The sequence below is a fragment of the Oryx dammah genome, unplaced genomic scaffold, assembly GCF_014754425.2.
Source record: "Oryx dammah isolate SB20612 unplaced genomic scaffold, SCBI_Odam_1.1 HiC_scaffold_27, whole genome shotgun sequence".
Classification (NCBI taxonomy): Eukaryota; Metazoa; Chordata; class Mammalia; order Artiodactyla; family Bovidae; genus Oryx; species Oryx dammah.
In genome coordinates this window covers 93,177,300-93,190,257 of record NW_024070211.1, presented here as the reverse complement: position 1 = coordinate 93,190,257, position 12,958 = coordinate 93,177,300, and the positions used below count along the sequence as shown (strand labels likewise).

Here is a 12,958-nt window from a genome sequence, read left to right as displayed (position 1 = left end):
CCTTAAACAACTGATTTACTGCCAGCAGAGAAAAACACTGGAAGCACATCCAAAAACTCATTTGCAATTGAGATTACAAGGGCAGCCATTCTGTCTACCTTCCCCTCCCTTACCAAGGAGGTGACCCTGTTCTTGGCAACCACAATGGCCACAGAAGAACCCTTCCTTCCCTAAACCCTTTTCTTTTGCCCAAGAGTCTCTATAAAATCTGCCTTACTCTGTTTTCCAATCGTTTCCTCTCTCCCTCGTTTTCTTTCTTTCCTTCCTTCCCTCCCGGCTCGTCGCAAGCGAGACAAAGTCGGGCACAGGCGGGCCCATGTATTCGCTGACACCATCTGCCACCTGCGATTCATCGCCACTTTCCACCTCCCGGAGGTGAGGGAGGCGGGAGGCCAAGGACACGCAGAGCTTGTGTGACCCAGTTTTTAGGAAACTTTCCGTTGGTCGCAACCCTTCCCCCACTCGAAACTCTTCAATCATCCATCAAGCCAGAAAAGCGATCTCTGCCTATCCTTGGAGTTCGAAAAGAGGAGAAGCAAGAAAAAATAAGAGGTTCGCCCCATTTCTTTCCCCCACCGCCCAGCAGCGGCGGGCGCAGAGCAGCGGTGCAGCCAGAAGGGGCCGCTCTGCGCTCAGAGCAGCTGTGCTACCGCCGCCGTCCGCACCTCCCACGGCCCGGCTGGCCCAGCCCCGCCAAGTTCCAACAGCCCCTAGTCGAGCGAGCGCCGGGAACGAGCACCGCCCGGGCAGAAGCACACGGCGCAGACCAGCCAGACTGAGGCGCGCGGCGAGAAGGCTCCGGCGAAACTCCCACCAGCCGGGGACTTTGGAAAGAAGCGAGCGAGTGGTCCTCGCGCGCGCGAGTCCACAAGTGAGCGCTCAGCTCACCTGTTTCTGCCGCGCTACCGCCTTCCCACCGCTCGGACCCTCGCCTCCCTAGTCGCCCGCCCGCTCCCGCGATGAATCCGGCGCTGGGCAACCAGACCGACGTGGCCGGCCTGTTCCTGGCCAACAGCAGCGAGGCGCTGGAGCGCGCCGTGCGCTGCTGCACCCAGGCGTCCGTGGTGACCGACGACGGCTTCGCGGAGGGCGGCCCGGACGAGCGCAGCCTGTACATCATGCGCGTGGTTCAGATCGCCGTCATGTGCGTGCTCTCGCTCACAGTGGTCTTCGGCATTTTCTTCCTGGGCTGCAACCTTCTCATCAAGTCCGAGGGCATGATCAATTTCCTGGTGAAGGACCGGAGACCGTCTAAGGAGGTGGAGGCGGTGGTCGTGGGGCCCTACTGACCGGCCCCCGGCCCCCTTGGCAGCCGCCCCTCGCCTCCCCACTTCGCCAGCCCGGCCGCGCCCTCTCACCATGCGAGACTGGGCAAAGCAAACCTGTCGGAGTCAGTTTTTTCTCTCGACTTTTGCCTTTCGGGATGAAGCGAACCCGTTTATCGCTCGCCCTCTGAAAGTCCCCAGGCCTGGCAGTAGGAAAAGAGAGCCTTGACTCTGGACTCAGCAGCAAGTGGCAAGAGAAGGCGATTAGGGTGCAGAACTTTGGAAGCTGCCGCTAGCGCAGAATGCGGGGACACCGACCCAGGCCAAGGCCCTTTTCCACCCGCAGGTGGGCCAAGCTCGGGGGTGCAGGTGGAGAGGGTGGGCAGGCGGAGACCAACGGCACCTATTGCCTGGTGACCGGAAAAGTGACCCGCATATATGCCACTTAACCGAACTATCGGGGACACGCAAACCGTGTCCGGGTTCGCGCCCATTCCCTCCAGCTCCTTGTAGCCCCGACTGGACAGGCGATAAATACCTTTGATTGATTGTAACGTGCCGTTTTAAAGGGTTTTGTGTTTGTTTGCTTGATTACAAGTATTTGATAAGTCTTTTTCCGCCCTAGTGGCCTGTTTCCCTGCCTGGGGGTTAGAGTTTTGTGTTAGGGGAACGGGTGGGGGAAGGGGAGCCTGCGAATGTGAATGGGGTGACTTATTTCTTTTATTGCATTTCCAACTGGGTCTTTGGGGGGGGGGGTGGGGCGGGACTGGCACTCCAGCTGGCCCCGGGGCAAAGATCCGGGATAGAACTCCTAGCTCGTGACTGCACGGTTTACACCACAAAAGTGCTCTTGACATTGGTGACACCGTTTTGACTTTTTTTTTTTTTCCTTATTTAAAATTTCCTTAATAAATGCAACGTTTAAGTGTTTTTTTCCTGGCCTCCTGGTGATCATTCTACGCCCCGGGCTGAAGGGAACGGGCGACGCTGAGGGGTCAGGTTACCAGCCCGAGGTGGAATTCGCTTTGGCGAGCTGCGATTCAACTCGTGGATCCTACGCAGGCACAAGGGGGGGCCGGGGGGGAGCGAGGCAGAGAGGCCCAGGAACGAGTGCCCTGGCCAAGTCTCAGGCCCTGGAGCCGTTCTGGAGGCAGCATCCTTTGTTTTCCCTTTCAGTTAATATTTTATATTTCATTTAGGCTCAGCGCTCTGAGCCAGGCGAGAAAACGGAAGGCCCCCGCGGGAAGATTACACTTCCGTGCAGGGCTCCGGTGGGAACACAGGGTTACACCGCTAATGAAAGGAAGAGACGGCTTGGCTAGGCTTCAGGGAGGGCATCTTCTCCTGACCAGCGTCAGCAAGCAGGCGTCAGGATCCTGATCAAAAAAAAAAAAAGACGAGGAAAAGTAGTTCCTAAAGTACAGAGTGACAGAGTGACGCTGATTCTCCCCGGGGTACACGACTGTTACTAAAACCAAAAGTATATTGTCTTTGTCATATTACATTTTATATCTGAAGGGCGAAAGTAGAAGATAAACGCAACCTGGGTAATCAGTCCCAGGACCAGCCAAAAGGTTCAGAGGAGTTAACCGAGGTTCTGAATGTCATAGATGTGTGTAACCCAAACTTGGAAGTTGGCCGGAGAGGAGCTACAGATGGTCTTTGGGCTCAGAAATTGAAGGGGATTTGGAAAGAAAAGCCTGGAAAACTGTGAATGTGAAAATAACCCAAAGGATACAATAGCTTTGAGCTGTAACTTGACAACAGATTTTGAGCAGTTTGTTTTCACACCTGGGGTAGGATCCTAAATATTTTCAAAAATATAAAGAATCCTCTGCTATGGTATAGCAATTAAAAGCTTCACTGTAGCAGATACAAGGTGGACTAAAATTAACAACAACAACAATGAAGTGTCCTATTTAATTGAGAAGAGACACAACTGGCATAAACAGTGTAAGTGTCTGAAGGGTTGTGATCAAATGTTTGTGTCCCTTAACATCCTGCCCACTCAGGTATCTGTTTCACTCCCAGAGTAAATCTTTGTCTGTGTGGGGATATGACATAGAATTTTTTTTTTTTTTTTGAATGCATATATATATCAGGCTTGCAAAAGAAAGGATTTTGAAGTTTTGCCTATTGTTCCTGTATGTTCGGCAGGTAAGCATTTGCTTGTTTTCTTCTGTCTGGGCAGGGGAGCAGGGGCAACATGTAGTCAAGAGTGAGTCATGGAGGGCGCTATAGGAAATGGAGACTTTCTATTTTGTAGCTAATTTCTGTGGCACCAAGTTAATCTGCTGTCTCCATGTTTCAAAGAAAGCAGAACCAGTTCACTCAGGCACAAACCAGACATTTAAAATTAAACTCAGTGTGGAAACTGATTTGGGATCAAAAACCAACCTACCAAGATTCCTATCAAGAGTGTGTAGGAATCTTCCACTGTGCTCTGCTGTGTACAAGTTATCTGCTTAATAGTGAGTTTCAGGCACAGAAAGGTCTCAACCTGCAGGTCAATTTGCCTTTGTATTGAAGAGTGCTTTCTATTTAAAGCCCAATTCCTGAAAATTGGGGAGGGGGGAAGCTGCCAGGCCCCCTACTATTCTCTCCTCTACCAATGCTCTTAAATCTCTGTTATCACTATGATCCTTCTCCATCCTTTTTTCTCTTAATACTTCTTCACAGCACTTTTCTCTTCCTCGCATCTCAAAGGCAAAATTTATCATTTTTCCTTAACTATCCAGATTTATTCTCTTAACCACCAGAAACTGTTATAGTCGACAAATCAGAACCTGCAAAATTTAGCCCTTAAATAGAAAAGTTATCTGAACAGAGTTCTGTAATCCATGATCTATGCATTATAGGCAAATGCACATGATCTGAAAATATCATAGCCCTGGGGACCATTTCCTGCCAACAGCTCCTCTCTACAGCCTTTAGATCCATTTGTTACTTAGATGCCAAGTAATTCTGGTTTTTATAGATGAGGCAATGTGTGCAAGAAGCTTTTTACACTCCCTATTCCCCGATGGCCACATGCAACCACTTTCTCAGGCCCCACACCACTGCCTGTCTTACTCTGCCTTTGACTGTCTTTTATCTTGATCCTAACAAATGCATTAAATGAAACTTTTAAATCTTGCCTAGAATTTATGGGGCGTTGATCCTTTCTTACAGGTGTGCTGCAAGGAAAGTAAGTTTTAAAAGTCACTTTCTGAGTTTCATAGAAGAAAACGATGTCAGACTTAAGAGACTGGGAATTGGGAGGGATGGATGCACACAGGCAGATTTTATCATCCCACACACTTAAGTCCACCATGTGGTCAGTAATTAGTGGGAAGTCCTGAGAGAGAGAGAGAGGGAGAAAGATGGCTTCCTGTAAAAACTCGCTGGCTCTGGCAGATGGTCCATGGGGAGGCATCTGATACTTTCTGAAACCCTTCTGGAAATACAGCAGAAACAGGGAGAGGATTTTGTGAGACACAGCAAGTGGATTAACAGGGTTGTAACCCCTCTCAGGCTGTGCAGACAGCCGCAGATGCCTCCGAGCCTAATTGGGTGGCCACTACCTAAGTAGCTTAGCCAATTGTTAATAAATGTTATTTTTCTTAAGATTGTTGTTATGACTCTTCCCACTTTCTCTGAAAATGTACAAGGACTTGAGTGTTGAACCACTTTAGGCCTGCTTGAGGGAAGTCTAAGCATAACATCACATTATTGTGTTAAGCCTGAGACATGCTGGCTGGTGATGGATGATCCCCTAGCCTGTTTTCTGATTTTCAAGCCACTCTGGCTTCTCAAGGGATCCTGAGTCAGTCTTGGTATGTCTTCTTACACTAATTCTGAGTAAGGGAGGAAAAGGCATACTGGACGATGATGTAAGAAAGTTTGCTTCTGGTATCTAAGTAACTGAGAGCCATCCGCCCTAAAATGAGGAAGATGTGTTCTAAAAGGACATTCCTATTCTATGATTCTATTGAATTAATTTGTTTACTATTCCCATGTCTCTTAATGTGTTTCTCAGCTCACTTCAATAGGTATCTTAAAAATCTATTTTGTCTTTCCAATCTTGTTCTTTTAGGTAGGAGACACCCTCCCCCTAAAGTCCAGTGCTCCTCAACACGGGATGTTATTTACAACAGCCAAGGCAAAATTTCAGACACCTATCCAGGCCTAGGTAGAGAGCAGTTTCTATGCTGACACGTTACACATAATCTAACTAGTATCACAGATCTCTTGTGTTCTCACTGGAGGAAGCAATGAAAGGAAAGTCCAGTGAATTGGGGAGCATATGATTAGCAAGTGGTTCCTTTAACTCTGTATACACTTAGACTAATGTGCATTTTTGTTTGCAGAAACTTTCGGGTGTTCAAAGACTAATTAACAGCCACTTTTTCTCCTCAAAGCATTTTTCCCTTTGAGCTTCTGCAAGAGCACACAACAGCTGTTCCACATGCAGTTTAAAGCCTTCCTCAGCCCTGGCTTATTAGACTTGTCACTTTGGGGGTTTCAATGCCAGGAAAGGATTCCAGGGTTCAGTTTGTTCTGTAAGACTCAAACCTCATTTGAAAGCCCACTGAAGCAGTAAGTCTACAGTAATACCCCAAACAGGAATCAATAAATCTTTCACCCACCTGCCACATCCCATTTAGATATGTGCACAATAGCTCAAATAGGATATGTTTTCAAGTCCACTCAAGCAGTAGTTAGTAGTTGTTTCCTAATGTCTGAACTTAAAAGCTCAATGGTTAACTGTTTCTTGGCCAACATCACTCTATCCTTCTTTCCAGATATTTTTGTATTGTTTAAATGCTTAAACTGTTTAAGAGTCCAGGATTAATTTTATAGCATTAGCTTAGATTTGAAAATTCAGATTTTCAGATAATTTTTCAGATAATAATTTTCAGTAATTCAGATTACTTTGACTTGAAAAAGTCAAAGTATGTAATATTATCAGCAAGTCCTGTAACATATCTGGTGATCACAACAGAATAGTCTAAAATTATTACTTGTATTTGAGAAATTCAGAATATATCAGAGGAGAGTTTCTACAAGAACTATTATTGTAAGGATAAGTAAATGCATTTAAAAATACACCTAAAAAAAAAAAATACACCTCAGATTGCAGACAAGTGGCTTACATCCAACTCAAATAACAAAACATAGTAAATGAGAGTAAATAAGTTACATTTTCATTTATTTGACTATATATATTTTGAAGGGGTTATGGGCAAATAGTTTCCTTTTCTGAATACATGTAAGTGCTCAGTTGATGAAATATTTCTGAGTGGGTAGATACAGGCACAGAGTGATCAATATATAGAAGGTCAAACCATCTGTGATCATGTTGGAACAAAACTCTGCCCTGCCCCCATTTTAAAACTGATTTCCATCACATAGTAATATTTTCTGAGCTTATAATTCAAACAATTAGTATTTGTCAAGCACCCATGTGTATGTGGTACAACTTCTTACTAAAAAATGAACTGATTTCTGCTTATTCAACCCATGAAGCACAGGCACAGATGAACACACATAAAGGAAGGCATATGATCTGCCCAAAGTGTCAAATAATAAAGAAATTGTTTCTGTTTACTATTTCTGAGGTCATAGTGATATAAATATACATACCTAATTATGCTATAGCCTGTGCCCTGATATGGTTAATTACAGGGAGACAGTGTTACAGTTTTTCTTACTCTTTTTTTTTTTTCTGTTTGCCTCCTACTGTCACAAATTCCTCTCTCACTATGTACTTCTTCCCTCCCCCACATCTAAAGATATACTGCCTTGAAAGTCATTGATTTTTATCAGCCCAAGACTCCAGATGTCTGATTGCTTTGGGAAAAGAATCCCTCTGGGATCCAGAATGTCTCTTTGGCTTTATTTTCCTATAAATTGAGCGGGATCAAGTAGTTCATATTCTAAATAGTATTGATTAGGCGGGCATGCATGCGCACACTCACATATTCTGTGTTTCTTGTATTGTATACCAATGAAAACACATCCATTTCACTACAGGCTAAATTGAAATATCACATATTCTCCACTTCTTTGTTTAACACTATTTATAAACCAATGCACAGAAAAAGTTGCAAAGAAATTCATCCAAAATGTCCAGTAAATAAGATTTATAGGAGGTGCCTGGAGTCTTACAATACATCTATAGCTTGAGATATATGGTTCAGTCTTCATCTAAGAAATGGAAAGAAAAAGAGGCTAAATCCTCAAGAGACAGAAAAGTCAAAGATTATATATTGTGAAAGCTTGAAAATCTTTAAAAGCTAAGCTAAGAGAAATGAGACGAGACCCTAAATTTGAAGAAGATCAATGAAAACGAAAAGAACCTATCAAGTCTCTAGAAATTGACCAGAAGATTGTGAATTCTCAAAACAGTGATTAGAAAATTTTACATTTAGAGGACTTAATAAAAGGATCAAAGACTATTGAGCTCAGCAATGCGACAAGAATGTGGAAGACTGCTAATTCCTTCCCCATTTCTCTCTGCTAAGTCTTGGACTAATTGCAAGCATCCTGTTAGCCAGCTCAATTTTCTCATACCCAGAGGTCAAAGAGGCCTTGCCAGATCTTCTTATCTTTATCATCAATAAATATGTATTATTTAGTATCCATTATGGCTTGACTTTGCACTAGGTACTAACTTAGATCTTGAAAGTTGAGTACAAAGTGTCGTGGAATTTAAAGGGGCCTTCTCCTATGTTTCCATCCTGTCTTCTGCTTGATTTGTGCTCATATGTCCTTGGAGACCCAGCTGTATGAACCACCCACACTTGTGACTTTTCCTCTTACTGATGAAGTACCCTCTATTCTTCTCTATATTGATTTGGAGGATGTGACCTATGCAATTTGACTTATCCCTTTCTTTAGGCAGCACACACAGGGTTCACTGTACATTATATACTCACACTCGAGATGAGCATGAATGTGGAAGGACTGAAGAAAACACTCCAAATGAATTTCTGGAGTCTACTTGTATTTTTCTACAAATTCAGGTCAGGAACGAGTGAGTGTTTTATTCCCTGCCCCTACCAGGAATGATCAATGAGTGATAAACAAAAGGATCAAGTGTGAATTTCCCTCACCAACTTCCACAGATTAACTTTTAAAGAAAATGTTTTCTCCTTGTTTTAAGCAACTTAAATATCCTCTAAATTCATGAAATGTTCAAGTGAGAATGAGCTGGATTAACCAAGACTCTTTGGGTGACAACAAACATGAATGCAATTCAAACTAATTAAAAACAAACAAACTAAATTTACTGACCTGTGTGACTCCCACATCCAAGGATACAGGTTGCTTCAGCTGTCTGAAAAGCTGATATATGATATTATCAGCTTCTTCCACTCTCTCCATCTTTCAGTAAAGCTGTTTCCAAACATGTCAGGAAAAAGAAAAAAAGTGATTCTCTTAGGCTCACACTCACATCTTACCATAGATACCAGCTTAACAACCACAGCAGAAAGAAATTGTCTTTTCCTGGGTAAACTCTGGTCTGTTTGGGTCATGTATCCATCCTGGAACAAAAGTCTGTGACTCAGGCGGGTGCCAGAAGGGTGGCTCAGTGAATATCACCTGTGTGCTGATAGCGGAAAAGCAAGGGGAAGTAGAGTCAGTTCAGCTTCCGCATGTAGTCAAACCCCAAGGCCTGGAGTCCTTACAAGAGAAAGCAACTCTGTTATTAGAAGCAGCAGTAGGGCTGCTGCTGGACTGCCTAAAACGATCGTCATTTTGTTCAAGGAAACCGAAGACTGGAGAAGGTAAGTCTTTTCCACAGGGTTCTACAGTTAGCCAGTGGTGAAGTCAGTAATGGGATCTGTATCCCCTGACTCTTACGTTCTTGTTAGAATTATTTACTCTGTTAATTCTATCAACTATCTTTCAGCAAGGCTCAGAAGCCTTTTATAATTTCTTTCAAAAGTCTCTGTGTCTGTATAGCATATGGAACTCTGCTCAATGTTGTGTGGCAGCCTTGTGGAGAGTTTGGGTGAGAATGGACACATGTATATGTATGGCTGAGTCCCTTCGCTGTTCACCTGAAACTATCACAACATTGTTAATCAGCTATACCCCAATACAAATTAAAAGTTGTTTTTTTTTTTTTTTTTTTTTTTTAAAGAGTCTCTGTGTCTGAACTGATGTAATTCCAAGAGCCTGGACAACAGCCTGGATTTTGGGGCCAGGCATTGCCACCACCTTGTACCTGCTGATATGAATTTCTACCAATTGTTTGACATCTCTGTTTATGAGAATAAAATCATCTGTCCTCCCTGGACCTGGCAAGGCATAAAAACATCTTCAAGATGAGATAGTAAATTTTATGTTAAAAAAGTTTTAATATAATAAAATACTAGACAAAATTAAGAAGATTCATTTGCTATAGGATAGCTCTTCTAGACTCCATGACTCTCGATGGGATAAACAAAATATTTAGCATTTCCCACATTGACCTTGGCTTCCCTTGTGGCTCAGCTGGTAAAGAATCTGCCTGTAATGTGGGAGACCTGGGTTCGATCCCTAGGTTGGGAAGATCCCCTGGAGAAGGGAACAGCTACCCACTCCAATGTTCTGGCCTGAAAAATTACATAGACTGTATAGCCCATGGGGTTGCAAAGAGTTGGACACAACTGAGAGAGTTTCACTTTCACTTTCACTTTCATATTGATCTAACAAACTCACTTTCCTGGAACTTCTCTTGTGATCCATCTTCCTTGGAATTGGGAACATGTGATGTTTTTATCACCATTCTTTGAATCCATCCTTATTCTATACCTAAACTATCCCTCAACTAAATTCATCCTAATCCAGAGAGTTGGCTTAACTTTCTTGTCTGTATAGACATTGAACCATCAGTGTTCATTTGGCAGTGGGGTAGGGGCTGGGGGTAGGGGCTGAGGGTAGGGTGGTGGGGGGCGCGGTTCGAGCTGCTTTGCCTGATCCATACTTCTAACTAGGAGAAATTACCTTGCTAACTGTAACTAGCTACTTTGCAAGTATCGTCCCCCAACCATGAGGCTTGTAGAAGTGGGCCTTTTCATTCTTATTCACTTGCGGAAAGAGGAGATGATGGTGTGGCTCAAAAAGGAAATCTATCAACCGTACAGACTGGTGTTTAGGAGTGTTTTCTCATATGGCTCATCACAACAGGTAAGCTCATCTTATCTTCAGGCTTCCAACTGTGAAGGCCTGAATCTGAACACAAGGCAACACAATGTTCACAGTAGAGGGTCTCTGCATTTGCAACATACATAATGGCCTCAAAGTCACGTTTGTTCAAATATAAGAGCACTCCTTATTTTTGGCAATGTATCCCCTTCTCCTTGGCAAGACAGCCTTCCTATCTCTTGACTTTTTTTTCAGGAAATGGTAACTTTAAAAATAAAAGCAAATTTCAATAATTAATAATATAAGTTGCTATGCTACAAATATGATTCCGTTTGAGGTTAAACTTTGATTGATTGCTATATATACAATAGCTTGATTACCAGTTTTTGCTCAGTAGTAGTTTTTCTAAACCATTTTTTATTTCTAATTTCCTGAGTTGGTGTTTGGTGTCTAGTCTTTTTGTACCAATTTAGCATAATACATTACACGTGTTTGTGTGTGTGTGTGCTCAGGCACTCAGTTGTGTCCAGCTCTGAGACCCCAGGGACTATAGCCCTGCAGGCTCCTCTGTCCATGGGATTTTTCAGGCAAGAGTATTGCAGTGGGTTGCCATTTCCTCCTCCAGAGGATCACAGTGATTCACAAAACCTTGTTCTCACTAGGACATAGGAAACAATATACTATCCTGGTTTATTTGAAGAGAGATCTGGATCTAGGTCTATTTGAATTTCTCTTAAAAAAATAAATATCCAAGTTTATATATTTTCTCAATAAATAATGTTTCTTTAAATGATATATAGTTGATGTATAATATTATGCTTATTTCATTTGTATTACATAGTGATTTGACATTTGCATATACTATGAAGTGGTCACATGATGAGTCTAGTAACCATCTGTCCCCAAAGTCATTACCATATCATTAACCATATTCCTTCTGATGCATGTTACATCCCAATTGCTTATCTATTTTATAACTGGAGGTTTGAACCTCTGAATCCCCTTCACCTATTTTGCCCAACCAGTATTCCACTCTGGTAACAACCCACTATTCTCAATATTCATGAGTCTGTTTTCATTTTGACTGGTTTGTTTTTTATATTCCACATGGAAGTGTGATTATATGGTATTTGTCTTTCTCTGGCTTATTTCACTTAGCATAGTACTCTCTAGATCTGTCATGTTGTCACAATGCAAGATTCTCTTTCTTATGGTTCAATAATATTCCATTGTGTGTGTGTAATATTCCATTCCAAAGTGTGTGTATATGTATGTATGTGTGTGTGTTTACGTATATATATATATATATATATATATATCTCACATCTTCTTATCTGTTTGTCTACCAGTGGAAGCATAGGTTGCTTCCATATCTTGGCTATTGTAAATAACGCCACAATGAATATTGGAGTGCATATATCTTTTCAAACTAGTGTTTTTATTTCTTCTTATAAAGACCTAGAGTGAAATTTCTGGATTATATGGGTAGTTCTTTTTTAATTTTCTGAAGAACCACCATACTTTTTTCCATAGTGGCTGCACCAATTTACAATCCCACCAACAGTGCACAAGGGCTTTCTTTTGACCACATTTTTGTCAACATTTGTTATTTGTTCTCTTTTTATGATAGCAGTTCTGACAGGTGTGAGGTGGTATTTCTTTGTGGCTTTGTATTTTTCTGATGATTGCTGATGTTGAGCATCTCTTCATGTGGCTATTAACCATATATTTGTCTTCTTTGGGAAAATGTCTTGAGGAAACTATCAACAAAATGAAAAGACAGCTTACTGAATGGGAGAAGTTATTTGAAAATGATATCTAAAAAGGGGTTAATATCCAAAATACACACACAAAAAACATGCAACTCAATTTGAAAAAAAAAAAAAACAAAAAATTCAATTAAAAAATGGGCAGAGGACCTGAACAGAAATTTTTCTATTTATTTTTTCAAGTTCATTTTTACTTTATTTTACTTTACAATACTGTATTGGTTTTGCCATACATTGACATGAATCCACCACGGGTGTACATGAGTTTGGAGGATTTGTTGAAATATTCCCTTAGCTTTTGGACAAACATCTACTTAAAAATTGCAGTAAATCCGTATTCACCTTTTGTATGAGATTGAATAAAATGTTATTGAATTCTTTGCATTTTTTAAATGTATTCTAATTTCCCAGTATCATATTTCCATTCTACAAAGTAAACAAAGACTTTACTGACTATTAAGGTAAAGAAAAGCTATTCAAAGAATGAACCTTTGCTATTGGTACCGAGTTTCAATTCACATTTAATGTTCTATGTATTGAAACGAAGAAAATGCTACAGTGTTCCATGATTCAGTGATTTTTGAGATAAAAATATTTTAAATTTACGATTCTATGGATTCCTAAAGAGTGCTTTAGACTTTGGAAGAGTGCTATGAAAAAGGTTTTATGACCACCAAGGGCATATTCTTAGAGTGCGGGTTACCTGGCATGTAGCAGTCACTTAAGAAAGGTTGAGTGAAGTCACAAGATTTTATTGGGTTGGGCAAAACATTCTTTTGGGTTTTTCTATAAGATCTTACAGAAAAC

At 41.9% G+C, this 12,958-nt stretch overlaps 1 protein-coding gene across 1 annotated transcript; it reads left to right on the top strand.

Annotated features, from left to right (window-relative positions):
- Positions 1–718: 718 nt before the first annotated feature.
- Positions 719–2,198, top strand: RPRM (reprimo, TP53 dependent G2 arrest mediator homolog). The gene has a single exon (XM_040229101.1). The coding sequence runs from the start codon at positions 960–962 to the stop codon at positions 1,287–1,289; it is 330 nt and encodes a 109-aa protein (XP_040085035.1). The 5' UTR covers positions 719–959; the 3' UTR covers positions 1,290–2,198.
- Positions 2,199–12,958: the final 10,760 nt, after the last annotated feature.